We start from the raw sequence: 23,408 nt of genomic DNA, 5'->3' as shown, positions 1-23,408 counted from the left end.
TCTTTTGTCCCATTTTTTTTTTAAACTTTTAAACTGCTGCTCGTGCTATATATTGAATAAATATATATCCACAGGTAAAAGGCTTTGATGTGATTTGTTATTCTCGGGCACCAGTTACGCAACTCTTTTATTGTTAAACTCTTACTGACTAAGGGGGTTATTCATTAAACTGCCATAGGGCCCCGATCACCACTATTGTATCTCATGGAAACTCCCATTGACTTCAATGGGAGTTTCTGTTCGATTGTCCCTCAATTGGCACTATTACAATTTAATAAATATCATCAGTCTTTAAGCACCTCATCAAGCACTTTTAAAGATATTATATGATGTACAAGGAGAAGTGTAAAGGTGCAATTCTTGGTAGGACCAAAATGAACCAATAGGATTGAGTTTTATAAGGCTGGTTGACTGATATACTCTACAAACAGAAATCATATACCAATAGGAACCTATTATTATTATTTAAAAAATCAGTTTGTAAGCTGAAACTTCTGAGGGTTTAGACTTCCTTAACCTCTCTGTTGTAAGATGGGGCTGCAGCGAAGTGGTTATTCCTTCCCCTTTGGGATTTCACAGTGTGTTGAGAAAACATAATGCCTACCCCATCCTCCCTCTGCTCCTGATAGTGACGGCCCTTGAACCAATCAAATGGCCGGAAACTTGCGAAGCCGGCGCCCGGCGAAATATAACTTTCGCCGGTGGCGACAGCGACGTCACCCGTCGTGTCGCCATCGATGGCACTATAGACGCGGCCTTAGGCTGCAGCCTCAGTGCGTGCGACGACGCGTGCGGTGTGAACAAAATACAGCAACTGTATCAGGCCGGGCATAGTGCGTGAAACTGCGCACGCGAGGAAGCATGACGGCATTTTGAAGAGACAAATTAATTGGGTTTTTTTCCACGCGATGGCCGCGTCACGTGAGCGTTTGAGCCAATCAGCGCGAACCAACCTGGTGATGTCACAGCCACGCCTCCCCGTCACAAGCGCATCTGAATCCACAGATCACTCAGGCGACAGGCGCACGTGCCTTCTGGCGCTCTGCCACTCGCCTGCACTATGTCCAATGCCTTAGAGTTAGTTGTTTCTTGTAAATAAATATCTAATCATGGCAGTAACTGTGGGAAGTGGAGCTAACACTGAGGAGACGTCTGAAGTCCTGGTTAGTCTGGGAAGAGCTATCCTGATCTGAAGTTGAAATAGGGATGTTCCGCTTTCATTGGGTGGGGTTTGCCCACACACAATCCCACAATCTCTCTAGGGTATGGGGGTTTTCCATTCATGGTCATTTAATATGGCTGCTGCTCAAGCCGGAGCCTATGGAAAGGTACTACAACGTTTTAGAGCTTCAAAGATAGGTGAACGGCACTGCTATAAGAGGCTGGTTTTACAAAATACATGCATTGTTAAAATATATCTTTTGGGAAGTTCAGACATATTTACAGTAAATTTACAGTTGATTGAGTTACTTAAAAATCATTTAATTGATATGCATTAAAATAAATCGGAACCAGACTGTAGAGTGTGAGGGCAATAAAATAGTATTAAATAATGGCAAAATGATAACTAGCAATGAATAGCTGGTAAATCAGCACAGTGTCGGGCCCGGCTTATTGTAATATCATTTTTGATACATTTAAAGACTTGAAAATTATTATATTTTAACATTTTGCAAGCGTTTATAACATCTGCACCATATATACTTACTGTATATGACCTTAACTTGCAGGTGAGTTTCACTGTGAAAAACTGCACTTAACCACCTAAGCAAGTAGTATGAACTTAGCAGGAGCAGAGAATACAAAGACCTCACAGACCCTTTGTTGGCTGCATTTAGTCAGAGAGCTGCCAGTTGAAGAGCCCTGCACTAGAGAACGTAGTTACTATGGAGACATTAAATTATTTTAAAATAATTCAAAGATACCTATACCTTTCTGACTTGTGTCATCTACATTTAACCCACAGTTAACCAATAGTTTAGTTCTAGGTCCTGTATGGGCCATCACCTAATGATTATGCTTTTATTTACAGCATTTATTTCAAAAGATGTTACAAGGAAATATACCTGTAGGAGAATCACTTGCTAGATAATGTTATCTCTTAACCCATTCAGCAAATAATAACGGCCTATGTATGCCAGTGGCGAATGCTACTTAATGAATTACACTCGGTGCACTGCTCATATCATCCTATTACTAACCATTCTGATACTAACCAGAAGAACCAGTTTCCAGGCTCATAACTGCTTTCCCCAGCCTGCTTTTGGGCCCGAACCGTCAGGTCAAAGTTTGATCCAGCATTTGGCCAAGAGAAATAAAACATTCCTGAATTCAGTATTTTCCTGAGAGCCGTCACGCGCTCCTCTTCTTTGGTCTCTTGTTGGAGAGGACAGAAGTCGGTTGCGGTGATTTTGTAAACTTCGGCATTCTGAATTCGCCCCACCGAGGTGCAGCCGCTGACCAAGACGAGAAAGTGCAACCGAGAGTTCCCTAGGAAAGAAAAAAAGTCAAATTGTTAACTAGATCGGGGGAAACACAAAATGAGGAAACATAGAAACAATGGCGTAGCAGAACCTGATCAGGTCAGGACCGATACAAAATAATCAGGCTGGCCTTGCTGTCACCGCTGTCAGCAGTCACACACTGGTGGTGTTTTGCAGTCCCTATCTTCCACTCACCACCAAAAGTCCAGGGAAGGTGCTCCCCAAAATGAATTGCCACACTGTGAAACTCTACTTCGCAACTGCGCAGTACCCTGACCCGGTACGTTATTGATGGGGTTTAAACTGTAGGTACCCAACCACTGACTGGGAAAATCCTTTATTGGGGACTACAGCCGCGGCCCCTTTTATTCTCCAACATCTCCGAATTTTTTCGGGGATTTTTTCCGAATGCCACGCACTTCACCGCGTTTATGCCGCATTCATGCCGAGACAGCGCTAACAAAATGCACTAGGATAAAGGCGGCCGCGGCTAAAATACCGGAACATACCGCATCAAATACTGCATCTGCCCGCGGTTTTCAGAGTTGCGCCGAAACGGCCGCACTAGGATAAAGGCGGCCGCCACTGTATGTAACAACATAGAGAAAAGTGTGTTTTGATTCACTCTTCTGTTATTTGTTTTTTGAGGGTTTGGCAGTTGTAAAAAAATAAATGTAATATAATCAACCAATTTGGCCTAATGTGTATAATATAATTACACACTGGACACGATTATTAAAATAAATTATTTGTTACAAAGCAAGCAGAGCAATGAGTAAAACATGCTCCGCTTTTGAAATGTGGCATTTTTGCTTCCATGGGCATTCAGAATACCTTCCATTAACTCTCACAGAAATTAAAAAGGGTTTTGGTATATCCTATGAAATTTTGCCAATGCTGAGGAAAAAAAAAAACAGCATGATAATATTCAAAGTATAAACCGAGGGAGTTTTCAAGAGCTGCGGGAGGAAAAAATCCTCAGAATTACATATAAAACAGCTAGTGCTGAAGAATGAGCTTTTAGGGGAAAATCCTCAAAACTCCATAGCAAAGAACACATATTTGCAGAACAAAATTCAGCAGAGTGGGAGTTTTTTTTATCCGCTGCGCTTTATATTTATCCGCTCTTTATATTTATCCACTCTGACTGTCCATATATGAAGGTGCGCGAAAGAACAGAAATGGTTCGTGTTGCCCAGCTCTAATATAGAGTCATTCAGGAATTGCACGTTAAAAAAAAATAATAATAACATGCATTTCTGTTTTTAACATTTCCTGGAAAGGATCACCTCAATCTAATCTGCACGAGATCCTCTTCTAAACCTCTGTCATCCTCTATCAACCTGTTATTTTCGGTATTACAATGAGTTACAGGCAGAATCCCTGCTGATGAACAAGAAGACGACATTATCGTAGAGTGTAATGATGTTGCTTGCAGCTATGTTAGGCTGCGCTTATAGTGCCAGCGACGTGACGTCGCGTCAAAACAAATGTATGGCCGCCATCGCATACGCGTATAGTAAGCGTGACGCAACGGATCGACGTGGCGGCGCGAAATTTGGAAGCCGGTCAAATTTGATTTTTCAGAGGCTGTCGCCACATGTGACAGCCTCTGAACCAATCAATGGCCAGGTCACTAGCGACGCCGCTGAAAAAACGAAATTTAACTTTCGCGGGTGGCGACGGCGAAAGGTGACGTCATCCGTCGCGTCGCCGTCACGCGCACTATAAGCGCGGCCTTACACTCGACTCCTGACCGGATGTACAGAAGCCAACATCTGATAAATCAGGGTTCTCCTGCATGCTGCAAAACACCAGCTTAATGGCTCCGTCCCACACAGAGGGCAAAAAAGGTTTGCTAAACAGTTTATCAGAGTAATCGGCTTCCTCAATAAGAATGAATCCTTTCTCGCATACAAGTTAGTTTAATTTCTTCGGGTATGCCCAATTCGAATGTTGTTTGATCATTATTGTACTTTCCATTTAATCTGTTTAAACTAATTATGCTGTCATCATTAGCCAGACAAAGCTCTAAAACATCTAAAAGGAAAGGATAGGGGTGAACTCTCTGCATATACAACAGGTTGCAAACCGTCTTGCCTCACAAGTCAAGACATTAAAAGCTTCAGAAACAATTTAACAATACTTGTCTGATTTGTTTAAAATTTTTGCCAATCACATTGACACCAGCCTGACCAATAAACTGGGTGAATTCACCTGTCTGCACGCGAATTGGTTATTCCTTAAAACCGCTGTGGCTGGTGGTTCCCTGGTAGAGATTTGAGAACCACTGATCTACATTTAAACTTACAGAAGATGCCACGTCTTTAATTTACTTTGGTCCTAACAGGGACTGTCCAATAAAAATATTTAAAAAATGAGCATTTCATTTTAATAATAATAATGATGATGATGAAGAAGTTCCAGAACAGATAAATATGTCCAAACGGTGTCTGTGTGGAATGGAGCACAGCCTCAACAGGACAGGGTAACTCCCATAAAATATTATTTATTGAGCTCACATAAGCATAAACAGGTAAAAATGGGTAAAAATATTTTTACCCATTTATGCTTATGTGAGCTGAATAAATAATTCTTTATGGGAGTTACCCTGTCATGATCCTATTTGCTCCTGTTTGTTCCTGTCCTGTTGAGGCTGTGCTCCGTTCCACACAGACATCATTTGGACCCCCCTTTATCTATCTATATATATATATTTTTGAAAACATTGTATGTCCCTGTGTCTAGGGGCAATCACATTGGACCTTTGGCCCGTCACTCCGCCTCAGGCCAATGAGATGGCTCCCTTGGCCCGCCCGCGCCCACCCACCTCTCATTGGCCTGTGGCCAGCACACCTACACCACTGCCACACTCTCCCAACCCTCAGTGCTCTGGGACGCCGCTTCACAGCACCTAACCCTCAGTGCTCTGGGACCCCCGCTTCACAGCACCTAACCCTCAGTGCTCTGGGACGCCGCTTCACAGCACCTAACCCCAAGTGCTCTCACCTCTCAACCCACAAAACCCTCACCGCCTGCTACCACCAAAAGAACTGCGGGATACAGGTACAGCTCTTCTTATATGCCATTGTTATATGCCATTGTTATATGCCATTTCGCCACTTGACACACACAACACCATGCCCGCAACACTCCCCACCCTCACCCAACAGCGCGCACTCACCTCTCTCCATCAGGAGCGCACGCCCTCCCGGGACAGCAGGCCCTCTCTTGCTACCGCAGCCCCTCTCCGTCCCGCACACACTGCACACATGACTGCCAACACCGCTCCCCTTCAACCCGCGCGGCCTCACTTCAAACCTTCATACAACAGCGCACGCTCCTCTCGCCCACAAACACCGGCCTGGATACCACCTCCACACACCTCACGCTCACGGAGCGCACACCGACGGCCACGGCCTCTTACCCCCCCTTTACCCACCAATGCAGACCACGACCGCACGCCAGACCCCTCCCGGTACCGCAGCCCCTCTACGACCCGCACACACTCCTGCCTACCCTGCCACCACCCCTCCCCTTCACCTCAACACAACCACGCCGGACCGCACGTTCACCGCCACAACACACCCCCACCAAAAATACACACCCTCTGCTGCTCACTTTCACCGCCACAGAACCTCATCGCTACCGGACAACGCCCGCATCTTCATACACAACCCTCTTCCGGAAGTATCAACTCCAACCCCCCCCACCCCAACACCGTACGCCACCACCTCAAATCACCCCGAACGTACGCATCCACTAGCCCACAACACACTCACGGACGCATGACAACCACCCCCTCACGGACGCCTCACAAAAATACTACCGGATGCCGCAACAACACACCCTCCCGTATCACGCAACAACCCCCCCCCCCCCCGTATCCCGCAACAACGTCCCCCATCCCGTAGCCCGCAACACCGTCCCCCCTCCGGAGCCCGCAACCCCCCCCCCATTCCCCTCACCTAGCCCGCAACACCCCCCCCCCCCCCTTCGCCACCGGGACGCCGAACCCCCCCCCCCCACAGCCTCCCGTAGCCCGCAACACACCACAACCACTCCTGTACACCGCAACTCCCCCCAACCCCTCCCGTAGGCCGCAACCTCCCAAACCCCTCCCATAACCCGCAACCCCCCCCAACCCCTCCTGTAACCCGCAACCCCCCCCAACCCCTCCCGTAGCCCGCAACCCCAGCAACCCCTCCCGTAGGCCGCAACAACCCCCCTCCGGGGGCCACACACCTCACCTTCACCGTCCTGCCACATCATTGCTTTACAATATAAGATAGCACTGCTTCAATTCAACAACACGTCCTGGCATATGTCTGCTTGCCTACACAATATAGGCTCACAGCGTCACTTACACACAAACACACACCCAACAGCCAGCCACACAACGCTCACTCAGCCACGCCACACAACGCTCACTCAGCCACGCCACTCTCACAAGTAACATACACTTTGCAAAATTGTGCTCACATACATGTTCTTTGTACTGTTGTTTGTTTACAAACACACTTTTGAAAAAGATTACATAACATTTACATGAAATTACAAATTTTCACTACACATTATTATACAACATTTACACATAATTATTCAGGGTTCACATCCCGGGCAACGCCGGGTCTCTCAGCTAGTATGTATATATCCTTAAATTTGCATAGGTGACAGTCATATATTGGGCCATATATTGTGGTGGGTATCACTAGCCGTGAATTCTCCCAATCATTTAATACCTGGACTGTTTATGTGGATAATTGAAGGCATTTCCAGACATTATTAATCTAATACTAGGAATACTCCATTGAGTACATAGGCTGAGCACCATTTCATCGATGAACTGTACAGAACAGAGAAAGACCCATGTTTACCAAACGGTGCTAAGCTGCAGAGTTAGAAAGAGTGAGATAGGCAGTCTCACACTACTAGTGCTACACAACCTATTGTAACAAATTAATGCATACAATCCAAATCCATGTAGCAGCAATGAAATATAAACAGGAGCTGAATCGTAAAAGACTGACAGTGCTTAACTGAGTGTCATCAATTTGAAACGATGTCATATGCAGTACCTCTGTAGTAGTATATAGGAATGTCCATCCAAATAAATCTGTTTATAATCCATATCAGAGTTGTAAGTCAATGTTACCCAGTTGGAGGGAAAGGAGAATGACAGAGTGGCAGGTGAATCTCCGGAATCCTGATTATATGTGGACCCTCCCCGCTTCACTCACTCCTATTACTACAATATACATAGGCCCCTCTGTGTGTGATTAATAGAGTACGGTAACAGCATACAGGAAGCCATTACTCAAAGCACTAGAAACCCAATCCCGGCCCAGATAAGTGTGCGTGCATCTTCGTTGAGGTTTAAGAAGCAAGTTTGAAGTCCCGAGCTGCCTGACAGCCAGGGAAGGAAAGCGCAGCAGAACACAAACGGGAGCCAGAGTTTGTATGCCGATAAAAAAGGTCGGATTTATTCTGGACAGGAACACATCAGTAGCACGGGCATTGAACAGGGATGATCCTGTATCACTCTTTGATAAAGCGCTTGAACAGCGTGAAACGCGTAAGAGGATCATCCCTGTTCAATGCCCGTGCTACTGATGTGTTCCTGTCCAGAATAAATCCGACCTTTTTTTATTGGCATACAAACTCTGGCTCCCGTTTGTGTTCTGCTGCGCTTTCCTTTCCCTGGCTGTCAGGCAGCTCGGGACTGCAAACTAAGCTGCAGAGAATATTGCGGTTTATTTGAGTGAATGCGTCTTTAGTTGCCTTACAGCTTAGCGTGATTTTGTATTAATGGACCAATGTGTTTTCTATCTTTGTTGTAATGGGAGATCAGCACTCAATCAATAATCAATGGTTTCCATTCACTGAACAGACGAGACGTTATTATCCAAATTGCTTACAGCATAAAAGGAATAAGAGAGAGATTGAGCAAGAGCGAGGCTCAAGTGCTATGGCTGCTCAGTGAGTGGAATAGACTTTCTTTCAAAAATGAAGTTGTAGGGATTGGGAACGTTCAAATGTGTGAATAGTGTCTGAAGCACTTCTCCCCTTTACGTGTTATTTATATTATTTATATGATTGTCACGTATATTACTGCTGTGAAGCGCTATGTACATTAATGGCGCTATATAAATAAAGACATACATACATACATACATGAGTATCATATGGCAGGAATTCCATAGATTACATCAAAAACACAATTAGCATTGCACATGACTACATCAGTTCACTTATCAAAATATCAGCTTATTGGCACCATGATACAATACATTTGTGTATTTTTTTGCCTCAGTGTCCTATGGTAATTTTGTTTTTGATTTATATATATATATCATGTATTTGGTTGTACTGTATATACAAGCACAGCACTCAGAGTATAACCGTTATCTCTGCAATATAACAAAGATACGCCCTTTACTCTGTTGCTCGACTGCTAAAACTTTGTCTCAGGCCCTCATTCTCTCCCGTCTCGATTACTGTAACCTCCTGCTGTCCGGCCTTCCTGCCTGTCACTTGTCTCCCCTACAATCTATCCTAAACGCTGCTGCCAGAATCACTCTACTATTTCCGAAATCGGTCTCAGCGTCTCCCCTGCTGAAATCACTCTCCTGGCTTCCTATCAAATCCCGTATCACACACTCAATTATCCTCCTCACTTTTAAAGCTTGACATTCTTCTGCTCCTACCTACATCTCAGCCCTAATTTCTCGCTATGCACCATCCCGACTCTTGCGTTCTGGTCAAGGATGTCTTCTCTCTACCCCCTTTGTATCTAAAGCCCTCTCCCGCCTTAAACCTTTCTCACTGACTGCCCCACACCTCTGGAATGCCCTTCCCCTCAGTACCCGACTAGCACCTCTCTATCCACCTTTAAGACCCAACTTAAGACACACTTGCTAAAAGAAGCATATGAGTAACACCGTGGCTAATACTATACACAACACATAAAGCTTGGCCCCCTGCAGACGCACTTACCTGAACGCCCTCCTACTGTCTCTGTATGTTCTCCCCACCAATTAGACTGTAAGCTCCTCGGGGCAGGGACTCCTCTTCCTAAATATAACTTTTTATGTCTGAAGCACTTATTCCCATGATCTGTTATTTGTATTATTTGTTATTTATATGATTGTCACATGTATTACTAATGTGAAGCGCTATGTACACTAATGGCGCTATATAAATAAAGACATACATACATACATACATCTCATTGTGAATTGTGGTCTCAGTCAAAGTTTAATGTGGCGTTCTTTTGCTATTCTATAGGTGAGGAGCAGTTCATGAAAAGTCTTGTAGAATGTAGAGGACAGTGGAAAGATGCCATTTCTGCACATTGTACAGTACATCTCTGAAGATGTGAGCAGCAGCATTTGAGCAGTCACTCATTTTGACACGAAACAAGGTCTGAGCATACGGGACATGATACATATCCCACAGACAAGCCAGGGCACATTGCTTACTTTACATTCAATGAATGTGTCCCAGCACTCCCTGTACTTATCAAAGATGCAATCCCTTCCAAATAGTTTGTGAGAAAGTCAGAGAAATGCAAAGCCTTTTTTTCCCCTCTGCCTAGAACTTACATTATATGAGCTGAATCTAAACCATTATTTTCTAAAGAGGATATTGCACATGTTGTTCTATCCCTTAAATTGACAAAATACAGGCTGAAATCTCTGGAGTGCTAGAGTTTTAAAAGGATAAGCATTGATACAGTAGCTTACAAAGGGTTATTAAACCCTTAACTGCTAAAAAGGGGTTGCAATATGTTATTGGCCCCTCTTGCAGCAAAAGGGTAAAGAAAAGTTACAATAGCACAGACGTTTACATATAGTGTGTATATACAGTATATATAGGGGCCTATTTACTAAACTTCGATAAGTGCATTATTGCACTATAAATGCCCTTTCATAGCGATATTGCATGGGTAACTATTCACAAAGCTTCGATAACAGGACAATATCGCACTAAAATCGCTTTTTAACGAGCTAGAACACTCTGGCTGTAACAAAATACTGTAGGTGAGGATACAGGATAAAGTATCTGTCTAAATTTAGCATACATTGGACTTCATAGACGTATGTCTTTTCAACCTCATTCCCTATATGTAACTATGTCTGCCATGTTTGAGGTGGGCATTCCCTGGCATGTGTTGCCTACGTCATGGCGGTTGTTGGGGGGGGTGGGGGGGTATGTGTGTGTTAACCTTGCCAGTGGGGGCTCTATGGTGCAGATAACCCCTAACGCCTTTTTGTGGCAGGGGTTAGCGAGTGGGCAGGGCTCATTTGTGCGTGATTCCCTGGGTCCAGTATCGCTTAACGGACGGATCATCGGATGCCCGGCTTGGTGGGTGTGCGATCGGCCTTTATCCGGGCGGAGAGCACGCTGGCAGGGTTGGCACTTATCAGGGTTTATTTGTGTAAATAAAGCTGTGGCCTTTGTACCTCCAGACCCTTTGTTGTGTGTTTATTTATATGTGGGTTGGGGGAGGGAGAGGGAGCTTCCTCGCAGGCTCCAAGGTCATGTACTATAAAACCTTGCATTCTTTTCTCGCCAGCTAATGGGTGGGGGGGGGGGGAATCAGATTTGCCATAAGCATAACAAGGAGTTTATTTTATTTTTACTCCTTAGGATTGATACCGGGAGTCTTCGGGAGTCGCTGGGGGTCCCAGCGGGTCTCCGGTGGTGACCCGCATATTTATTTCAGCTCCGGATTCAATCCTGTGCAGTGAAAATACAATTACAGCCAGTTTCATTACCTTGGCGACTAACCACTAAGGTAATGAAGGGGTTAAATAGCAGACACTGCTTTGTTGTTGGTACAGGTGGTGGGTAAAGCTTGTAGTTGCTCCAGGGTGGCAGAAGAAGTTAACCCTAATCATTACCTTAGCTATTACAACCGCTAATGTAATGAAGGGGTTAACCCCTCACGCTACCCTCCCGCAAGGCCTAAACTCCAACCTGGGGCAACTACCACCTTCCCCTACCCCCCACCAACACCACCACACCGGAATGGGTAAAAGAGCAAATAGCGAAAGATGGCTAATAGCACTTTTTCCCATTCAAAAAAACATTACAGTGCAATACAATAAAAATCAATACAACCCCCCCACCCCCCAACTCCCAACTCCAACCTGAACACACACTGTAATGGGCAAAATTACTATTATCCAGAATTGGATAATAGCACATTTGCCTATTAAAAATACAACATTAAACAACAAGCATAAAGTACATTAAAGTTCTACTTACCCCTGCCAGGATGAAGGCCGCTCCCATCTTGCTCTGCGTCCTCCTCGTCCTCCGTGGGCAGCAACATTACAATAAAAAAGCTAACTACTGCCCACTAACCCCATTAGTCACCTTAGCGGTTACTAACCGCTATAGTAATTAAGGGGTTAAATCTCCTCCCCCTCTACCCATCCGGGAGGCCCCTGCTTCCCGAGTTACAGGCCCCGGTATGGGGTGCCGGTATCTGCCTGCATTGCTCTAATCTCCCGTGTCACGTGACCGGGACATTTCAATGTACAGGAGATACCGGCACCTCATACCGGGGCCTGTAACTCAGGAAGCAGGGGGTCCACGGACCTAAAATGAATGCGGTTCAACTCAGGAGACCCTCTGCTACAAAACTCTGTTATTAAAATTTACATTAAAACTGTACAATCGCCTGTAAGAACTGTGCAGGGACAGGCAGCTCTCTCTGTGCAGCTCTTTAAGACGGCAGTTTAAGCAAACAAGTTGTGCGATATGCCATGGGGGGAAGGAAATGTGTTTTTTCTTAGTGAATACCGTTTTGACACACATTTTTTATAGTGTGGTAAGAAAATGCAAACTCGCATTAGTGAATAGGCCCCATATAGTGTGTGTGTGTATGAATGTATATATGTATATATACACAACTCAACCCCATTATGGCGCGGTCCTCGGGGGCCACCCAATCCAACCGTGCTATAACCTGGGTTGCGCTAATTTTTAAAAAATGGCCGCAGCGTGCCCGATCGGGGGGAGGGTGGAGGAGGTGGAGTGAGGCGCCGGCAGCCCTACACGATCCCACAGCAGCCCCAGTGATCCCCCAGCAGCCACCACACTTCCCCGGCATTCCCTGCACTCCCCCCCGCACTTCCCCCAGCAGCAGCAGCAGATCATCTTACTGCTCGTGGTAGCTGGCAGGCCGGTCCGGGGCTGGCGGGGGAGGTTCCGCGCAACGGAAAAGCGCAGGCGCCCAGGAAATGCTGCGGGTCTCAAGGGGGGCTCCGACATGCGCAGGTGGCAGCAGGGGAGGTTGCAGAACACACCTGAGGGTAAGTAAAGGGCCTCGGCCCCCTGCGTTCCTTCCCTGGCACCCTGTTCTCCCCAGGCCGCCCCGGTTACCGTTGCTGTCGGCGGGAGGTTGGGTGAGTATGGAGTGAAATGTCCAGATATGCGTGCAGGGACGTCCACGGGGCTGGCCTCTGCGGCTCGGATTCTTCTGGGTGGGCGGGAGAGCTGGAGCATGTGTGGCTGGGTGGCCCCTGTGCTATATTGGATATACACACTGTATACACACACACACACACACACACACACACACAATAAAGGGAATCTCTGCAAGGAAAATCAAAGGGATAATACAGTTTTATTCCAGACTCTCAGCAACAGAAAGCTTCTCTAAATGTGGCAGAGGGGGACACATGAGACATAACTGTGTTGTTGCACTATGTAAAATCTGCTATAATTGGGGAAGGATTGGACATTTTGCACACTAGGAGGTGTCGGAGGTTTGAACGAGAATTTGGACACTAGTACCATTGTCTAGTGTCCAGGTTCTCCTTCCTAGTCTGCCTGCCCACTCTTTCCTTCCCCCTTCCCCCTTCCCCCCCACCTTTTTTCCCCTTCCCCATTCCATATTGTTAAGATCATCCGACTCATTTTTATGTCGTTTTGAGTTATTTATGTGCATGTCCACATTTTTATATATCTTTGTTTACTTTATTGTTTACATATGAATACTTGTGTCCACGCAAGTGATGATTATATATGCACTACGTGTGTGTATACACTTTTTACATGAATGTACACATATTTTTATTTACCTTCCTCTATTTTTGAGTCTGTTTAACTTACGTCTATGCTTAATGTTGTTATATACATATATATATTTCAATTTTTCTAGATTCACAATTTTTATTATAATTTATATAAAAAATTATTTTTATTTTATTATTATTTTTATTATTATTATTTTTTGACATTTAGTATTTATATATATTTTATTAATATAAGGATTTGGATGAGGAAGGTCTCCCTGTGGGACCGAAACGTTGGCATTCGTGTAACAGTGTGTTTTGAATACATCACTTTTGGAATACTCCTTGCTGTATGCTGTCTCCTTTATTAGTTCATGGACTGGTAACTATGATATATATATATATATTTCATAGTTATTTTATATTTATTTATTTTGTGATTATTAGTATGTAACATTTAATAATATCTTTTTTCTTAATTTGACTTGCCTTATTTTATATGTTTTATATTGCAGCCCTATTCAAATCGCCTTAGATTTTTTTGTGTTATATATTGGCCCTATCCTAGTTTCATTGATGGTCATTTTCTGTATGTATTTCTCTTTAAGAGACATCATATTTGTCTTCCTACTAATTAACCTATCAGATTTAAGTCAACCCTATAAAGGTTCACCACTTTTCCCCTAGAATTCACCCTTGAAGAAGTCGGCGCAACAGCTGACGAAACGACGTAGGTTCGCGTCATCAATGTCCGACAGCTGGCTGTGAGAGGAGTGCCTTATCGCATGTGAGGAGTGAGAGCAACTATTCCAGTTATATTGGTGGAACAAAGTGGAAGGCTGTATTTGTCTGGCTGAGTCTGAGTCTGACATCAAGCAGAGACACAAGTGAATATTCAATTTGAACAAATGCAGCTGTCTTGTGTGAGGGGGTATTCCAGGAAGTGGAAGTGGAACAGCATCTCCAGTGTTACCCGGATCAGCATCACATGTTCATCTCCAGTGTGATTTCGTTGGTGTGCTGACGGAGGGACGCAGAGACCCCTGTGGTCATCGCGGTTACATCCTTTGGTGAGACCATTCCTTAATCCCTTGCCTATGTTATTTGCTTACCCCCCAATTCCATCTATAAAGGTCAATATCAGCCTGATTTTTCCACGTTTACATTCGCAATCTATCATCTGACGGGTCAAATACATCTCCCCATTTGTTGCTCCAGTCATTTGCTACTTATCGAGTGACAATTCCTCCCACATCTCACTGCCTCCTACATTTGCGCTATTGGACATTTTTTGGTCACATTTGCCTTCTTTTTTATTTTCAAGAGTACTCTTGTTTTTTATTGTCATATATTGTGTTTATTGTGTCTATTGGCATCATTGTGTTTGTTTTAATCTGTTCAGTCACCTAGCCTTCCTTGCTTAATTAATAAATGTTCCTGTTTTTTATTGCTATACAGGATTGCGCCTTTTTTCTTTCTTCCATTTAATCAGGATAGGCAAATCCTCATTAGGGCTGCATCCTGCTAGCTCATTTCACCTGGGTCAGTACATTTATTAGTCACCCATTTACTCACTTATAATATTACATTTGTGTTAGTCCTAGCGCTGATTTCATTCTGTTATGTATGTATGTATGTATGTATGTATGTACAGTATGTATATACATGTGTAACCCTCCCTGCCCGGTATCTTAGGGCTGCTACATCGGTGAAGGGTGTGTGTACATAAGGAATAAATCTGTAGCTATTGAACATATTTCTGCCAGTGTGAGAAGGGTCATTGTTTTTCTCCTGCACCCATTGGTTGAAGTTCGGGAGCTTCAGTATACTAGATCAACTTTTGTATGGGTTTGATGACATGGGCATAATGACCTTTTGCTGCAGAATAGTAAGTGACATTAGTGTAATGAACACATTACCCCTGATCTGCCAGGAAGAGTAGTCTCTTTTTTAATTCCAATCACTGCAACAGCGGCTCTGGGAGCCGAGGCAATGAGGTCTAGACAACAGCAAAAGAGGTTTCATGTGCAGCGATAATCTTAAATGCTCTTAAACGAGAGTGACTTCCTCTAGACATCTTTAGAGCTCTTATGATATACCTGGTAACATCATGGGTTGTGGCACAAATGCTCATTTTCCAGGGATCACGGGATCCAACAGAACAGTTGGCCCAATCGAAACTGAAGAGGAACCCCCTTTGTTTACGTCAGCTGGGTGTGGTGGTGGCCATGATAACTGCTAAAGTCCTATGGGTGTCCCTTAATTGTTCAGTAGAGCTTTTCTATTTGATTATACATTCTTAGGCTCATATGCACTAAGGGGTGCTAAGCTTTAGTGAATTTTAACTGCCATTCACTTGTATAGGAGTTAGCGATACCCTAAGTGTAGCACCCTTTAGTGTAAGGGTGCGCAAACTTTTAACATCGCGCCCTACTTCTCCTCTGTTCAATTAGTAGTGTACCCCCTGCCCTCAAGCAATGGCGATCATGTGCAAATGAAACGTATGATGCTATGTATGTGCCCATGCCCGCTAAATGTCCCCCAGTTTGCACACCCCTGCTTTAGTGCATATGGGCTTTAAACACACACTGAAAATTAGGAATATTGATCTGTAATAAAAACTAAAATCTTTTTTTCTTTAAGTATACTTTTTTATATGTCATTATATCCAAGTTATCAATCCATATACAGTACTAATGAATTACCCTTTACACACCGGTAGAAACACATATAATAGGTACAGCAGGTATTTATTATTATGTACAGAATGCAAAAACCAGATAGTCCCCGACACTGTAAAGATTAAGGCCGTAAAATTGACTAAAGGTCAATGCTAAATAATGTTTTACTCTGAAAGGAAAAGTCAACCAATGCAAGTACATAACCAGGGAATTGCTATGTCTAAAGCCTACAGGAAAGAATCACAGGCAGTATTAAAAAAAACATGTGTAAGGAGCCATCATGCCTAAGACAAAAGTGATTTAAGGATGTTCAATAAGATACATGTAGCTTTCACCCTTGAAACAAGAAAGAGGCAGGGAAATAAAGTGCTAAATCAAAATATTCTGCAACTTTTTTTTTTTTTTTAAATTCATTCACAGGATACTATGTTTTAAAAGTGCAATTTTCAAGAAAAAAAATGACCATTTTCAACTTTGTTGTTGGGAAACTACTGGTATTCAAATGTATCATTGCACTGCACCTTTAAGACCCCTTTTAAAACACACCTCTTTAATGTCAAAACAACAGGGAGAGACAGCACTCAAAAAAGGAAGAAACTGAGTATTACGAGGGTGCACATGGGAACAAGGAGGAACCCTATTTCCTCCTAAATAATCATAGAACAAAAAAATGGGGGGAGTTCCCAGCACTCACTAACAAATGCAAAAAGGGGATATGCCAAATTAATTTAATGAACGAAAATGCCAAATGAAGCAAAAAGTATACAACGTGGGTCATGCAGCACACACAAATTGCAAAATTTGGCGCTTATGACCCAATATATCAGTTCAAATTACTATTGCTAAACCTTTATATCACATTCGAGATACAGAGTTTTGACATTAACATTTAAGAGAACATGTCAGCTTCTCCATTATTCTAACACATTTGGAAATCTGCTGCTTTAAAAAGGGGCAGTTCAACTTTGAGGGGCAAATATATATATTTTTTTAAATGTTTCACTGTAATTCGTTTCCTTACTAAGATTTAAAGCTGCAGTTCAGTCTTTTTTTTTTTTTTTTTTTCTTCAATAGTTTCATGTGGGCAATCTCTACTTACCTAAAGAACTGTATAGCTGCAGATCAATTCGTTCTCCATATATTGATCGGCGAAATTTGGTGACATAATTAGTGAAGGGATCTGTTTTTTTCTGCTTCTGTCCCTCAGTGGAAGCTCATGAATATTCATGTCTCCCAGTGACGTGTGCTCGCTCCCGGTCTGCCGCTTTGTGGTGTCCCCCTTCTGCCCCGATCCCTGTGCCTGCCTCCCTGCCCGTGCGGGCGAGTGGATTTAACATTGTGGGGAGCTCCTATTGGCCCAAGCAGCACACGTGTAGTACTAGATGGCGAGTAGATTTTTTTGTTCGGCGAGTAGATTTTTTTGTGATTTGTCGACCACTATATATATATATATATATATATATATATATATATATATATATATATATATATATATATATATAGTGTGTGTGTGTGTGATATATATATAGTGTGTGTGATATATATATAGTGTGTGTGTATGTGTGTGATACATATATATATATAGTGTGTGTGTGTGTGTGATATATATAGTGTGTGTGTGTGTGTGTGTGTGTATGTGCGCAACCCAGCGGTCTGACAGAAGTATTCTCTGACTTCCGGTGTCTGCCGCTGCCACAGCGTAACTCCTCCCTACCGCCCTCCTGTCCCGCTCCTGCTCCATTCACATGGTCCTCTTCTCCCTCCGCCACCAACTGCTGTCCTCTGCCGCTGCCGAGCTTCGCTGCAGGATGCCGTCCTTCTCTCCCTCCGCCGCCGGCTGCTGTCCTCTGTCGCTGCCGGCTGCTGACCTTCGCTATATATACATATATATATATATATACACACATATATACACACACACACACACATATACTGTATATATTACATACATACATATATACACACACCAGAATATATGAGTTCTTCAGTATTTGTTGATACCTTTTTTTATTTGGACCAAGAATTTGTGTCATGGGACAAGCTTTCAAGAGTTTTCCTCTCTTCCTCAGGTCAAGCAATACCATAAATATATACACACATATACATACACACTGTGTGTGTGTGTCTATGTATGTGTGCGCATGTTTATGTGTGCGTGTGAGCATGTTTATGTGTGCGTGTATATGTATGCGCGTGCGCATGTTTGTGCGTGTATAAGTGCGTGTGCGCATGTATGTGTGCGTGTGCGCATGTTCATGTGCGTGTGCGCATGTTCATGTGTGCGTGTATATGTGTGCGTGTGCGCATGTGCACATGTGTATGTGTGCATGTATATGCGTGTGTGCGCATATATATCTATATCATACACACACATACATACACACCTAAGCTCCGCAGGGCCCTGTGCCTGCAAAATGTCTCTGTAAAGTGCTATGTAAAACTAGCAGCGCTATACAAGAACAAGCCATTATTAATTTTAATAACACACATTGAATTGTACACATTCACATAAAATTAAATATACATATTGTTTACAGTATGATATATACAGATTTGATTTTAAATGAGTTGTTAATATTTAACATTAACTACACATGTGCAATGGAATAAGGTTTAATTAATTAATTCTGAGCTACTCTCCTTTTCTGCTGCTGCTGCTGCTCTGACAGTTCTGTGGGGAAGATCATGTGACCAGGCAGCAGTAACTGATACATTTGTGCTCATGCACGTGCACGGCTGTGGAGGGGGCAGGACTCACAAAGGGGTGTGCCAGAGCCTGTTACAGAAAAGGAAGGGGTTGTGCCTTTCTAAAGGGTTGCTATAGAAACAAAAATGCTCGTTACATTAGAATACATTAAAAATTGTCTTTCAAAGTTGTTTTTTAAAAAAAAGAACATTTTCTCACAGTACAGAACTGATTTATTAAAAAAAAACACACATGCAGGATATTGACTGAACTGCAGCTTTAATCCCCTTTACACTTATTCCTAGTTTGTGAAAAATCAATACAAATCACCTTGTCAGAAACACTGGATTCAAACATATCAGCTACAAATGTTTCTTTTTGATGGCAGAATAATTACTTTGCAAACAAAGAAGCAAAGCTCCGCTAAACTTTAATGGCTGGCAAACAGTCATACTGACAAAAGGCTTTAGCTATAGATTATAAAAACATTCCCAAACATTACCATGATAATCTTAAAAGTTTGAAAAATATATTTTAAATGAATATAATGGTCACATTTTCTTTTAAAAATAACTCTTAAAGGCTTGGTACATCTGCAGTATGTTACTTTAATAGTCATCCAGGACATACTTGAAAACGAGAGGTAACTCTCAATGTATTACTTCCTGGTAAAATATTTTATAAATAAATCCAGCAGAGAAGGGGTTAATAGAAGGTTACACTATTAGAGACATGTTATTGCAAAAAGCCATTGTTTGTTCTTACAAAGTCCAGTATAGGAAGCAGTTTTGACACACAGGAAATGATAAAAACACCCAAACAATACATTAGAATCATCTTTACACTATCAGCACAAACAGTTCTCTTGTTCTCAGGTCTTCTAGAAAGAGTGAGTAGGTTCCAGAGGTCCCAGAACCTGAAAGTGATCGGAAGATTCTTAACAAATAAAATGGTACCCTACAGTTGCAGTCACTTTTCCAAACAAATTCCTAAGTCATGTATAAGTTAAGATCAACAAGTAGGCTAATATGGTGTCTGTGTTGGCTTCACCACTTTGCATGAGCAGCTAATGATTTACCATTGGTGTCACCTCCCGCTGGTCTGCTGTGTGTGTGTCACGCTGCTACTTGCCAGCAGCATTAACAGCCACTACATTAGTAGCACAGAGCCCACTTTACACATCTTCATGGCTACTGCTCACATCGACTCATTCTGTCACCTCTTCTCAGAAACATTGAATTAGATCCATTTAACATCAACTGTACCATTTACAATTAAAAAAAAGAGAGTGTTTCTGTAACCGCTGTTTTCTGTTTAATAACTGCATGTTGACCTTTTCTATGGGGGATTCGCCTTTGTATTTTTTACAAGCCTTAGGCCTCGGGCATGGTCAGCGGTTAGGTGCTGACGCGTGCTGAGGCGCGCTCTCGCTTACCAGTGAGCCCGTGCAGCCGCAATGAGAGCGGCTTTAGCAGCGGCTCGTGCACGCTTCCGCAAGCGTGCGGAAGCGTAGGTCTTAGCAAATTTTTAGTTTCAAGCGTTCACGGGAGCGCAGGGCCGGTCACGTGAGCGGTTCGCCCAATGAGAGCGAACCAGCTCCGTGACGTCACTGGCCCGCCCCCGACATGCCCCCGGACGGAGCGCTAACCAAGGCCAGGGAAAGCACCCGTTTTCCCTCAGCCTCAGCGCGCCTCTGCACGGCTGCTGCAACCCTGGACGCAGCCTTAAGAACAATGGATAATGTCGCCACTTTCTTGATCATCACGGCCATCTTGCTTTTCTTTTCATTTTCTTCCCCCCCCCCTATACGGTCAGTGCCATCCCTTTTATAACTCTTGTAACTCTTTATTGCACTATAATCTATTTGATTGTTTTTCATATATTTCAAACCTTTTTTTGTATGGTTACTATACTGAAAATGTATTTTCAAATCAGCAATTATGTAGCAAACTCGAGAGAGGGTGTTTATGGCAGGGAAATAAAAGTATTAAAACGGGAAGTTACCAAGTGGTGAATTTTTGGAGTGATCTTCATCAAAACATCAAAAGAATGTTTACACAATTGTAAAAGAACAGTAGCCCATGACAGCAGTTTGCAGGTAACCCTGGCCAACCAGTGTTGCAGAGAATGCTGGCCGTAGCTCACCATGAAAACGCCACTTCACCTTCCCCATACCCATGTCACCTTGACCATTTTGCTGTGGCTCCAGGAAAGACTAGTTGGGCCACATCTGTAATGATCAGAAATGTGACCCAATGAAAATACTTTTTCATTCTTGAGATTTCCTAGCCCACCAACATACTGTAAACGCCTGTCATCCCCACCTGTCCCAAACCAAACTATACAACATAGAAGTCTTCCAGAATGTCATACTGTCTCTGTACGTTCTCCCTACCAATTAGATGGTAAGCTCTTCGGAGCAGGGACTCCTCTTCCACAATGTTACTTTTATGTCTGATGCACTTATTCCCATGATCTGTTATTTGTAGTTATTTGTTATTTATATGATTGTCAAGTGTATTACTACTGTGAAGCGCTAGGCACATTAATGGTGCTATATAAACAAAGACATACATACATACATACATACATACATACATACATACATACATACAGTACATGTCCCTTACTGGAAATAAGGTCAGTAAAGCTTCAACTGGGTTCTAGAACCTCACCAACTCCTAGAGGAGTGTGTGGAATCTTTCTAATGCAGTTCTACTTACAATGCAACTCTTTAGTAAGCAGCTGTGCCACATCAATGGGATATAATTGAATAGAGTGACTGAGCATCTGTACAGTCCAAAATGTTAATTGACATTAGGAATGTAAAAGTCTTTCTACAGAGACAGGTTTACCAGCCCACTGTGACAGACAAAACAGACCATCGACAGCACACAGTTAAATCACCTGCCACTTACCTGATTTTAAACGGAGCTCACCCAAGCACCCGTAGGCATCCTGAAGCCACTCATATTGTCCTTTAACTGCCTCCTTTTCATCAGGTGCTGCACAGAATAAAAAGTAAAAATACATTACAGCGGAGAAATTATATTTTTTTAAGCCATGTTTAACGTATCGTAAGTAACCGGTTTGAGGTGTCACTTTAGGTAATGAATTGCTGTGTGAGGTGCAAAGAGTCACCTGCTTATCAACACAAGTTCTAGTTTATTCATACTGGAACGTTTATTCAAAGGAGACCTTTGTGACTTGGTATGACTGTCTCAGCCATTATGGGGGAGACTTTTCTACTTGGTGGCATAGAAGTCATACAAGGTGGCGTACAATTCTACTATTTTTCATGGTGTAATTCTATTAATTTGTACACTACGATGACCGAATACATTTACAGCTCACAGACTTATCCGAATAATAACAATAGCAACAATAAACAACAACAAAATTTTATCTAGCACCTTTCGCCACAAAACGCTGCACAATTACAGAGTAGTGCACAGTATGCAGCATATACTGTAGGAATTTTTATAGACAGTCCCAGAGCTTAAAATATGTTTTGGTGCCTGAGGCACAGGGAGATAAAGTGACTTGACCAAAGTCACAAGGAGCTGACACCAGGATTTGAACCAGGCTCCCCTGCTTCAAACTCTGAGAGTCATTGTAATCAGAGTCAGTGTGTTTACTTACTGAGCCGCTCCTTCTCCCATACTGTATATGACATCCCTGTGAGTTAACAGACCATTCATTATTTAAATTCACGGTAATTCTAAGGCCTGGTGGCAGCGAGGTTTTACAGAGCCATTGATAGCAGTGCTATTGGGGAAGAAGCAAAGTACCTGCGACTCATCCCTCCACTGACCCTGAACAGTTAGGGAAAGTTTGTTCCTGAACAAACACAAAGCATTTCCTTCATTGTTTAACTTTAACTTCAAAAGAGACATACTAAAACTAACGAACAAGTTAACTGCCTCACTGCTGGAGACGGGCAGCTCACTTCTTGGTTGGGTAACCCCTTGGTTGTCATACTACATGCAAAATTGGCTACACCTTGACTTTGGAGATGGAGTGGCCCAGTGAGTAAAGACACTAACTGTGAAATATTTGAAGCAGGGGAGCCTGCTTGTTGACCATTTATAAGGAGCCACAACAAATACATCAATATTTTTACAAAATAAAAATGTACAAAATAATTTCTATGATCAGGATTAAAAAAAATAAGAGTAAGGCAGATTGATGCAGAAAAGTAAAGCTGTTCAGCATGAAGCAGAGTTTCCCCCAAAAATATTTATACTGTGTAAAGGTACCCAGGCTTAACACACATATATATATATATATATATATATATATATATATATATATATATATATATATATATATATATATATATATATATATATATATATATATATATATATATATATATATATATATATATATATATATATATATATATATATATATATATATATATATATACAGAATCCCTTGCTGCAGTGGAAGTGCTGTATGCTGGGTGATAATGGGGAAAGGCGGGGTTGCAGACCTGCCTAAGACATGCAGATGAGCATACAGT

General features: G+C 42.8%; 1 protein-coding gene across 2 annotated transcripts in view; it reads right to left on the bottom strand.

Annotated features, from left to right (window-relative positions):
- Positions 1-23,408, bottom strand: part of SYNJ2 (synaptojanin 2) — a 162,245-nt gene that overhangs the window by 116,452 nt on the left and 22,385 nt on the right. For both annotated transcript variants that reach the window (XM_075596992.1, XM_075596993.1), the window contains 2 exons: positions 21,799-21,885; positions 2,217-2,490 (listed from right to left, as the gene is read on the bottom strand). In XM_075596992.1, coding sequence (XP_075453107.1) covers positions 2,217-2,490; positions 21,799-21,885 — 361 coding nt within the window. The remainder of the gene's footprint in view (positions 1-2,216; positions 2,491-21,798; positions 21,886-23,408) is intronic.

Source organism: Ascaphus truei, chromosome 4, assembly GCF_040206685.1.
Source record: "Ascaphus truei isolate aAscTru1 chromosome 4, aAscTru1.hap1, whole genome shotgun sequence".
NCBI lineage: Eukaryota > Metazoa > Chordata > Amphibia > Anura > Ascaphidae > Ascaphus > Ascaphus truei.
This window is presented reverse-complemented; position numbering and strand designations above follow the sequence as displayed.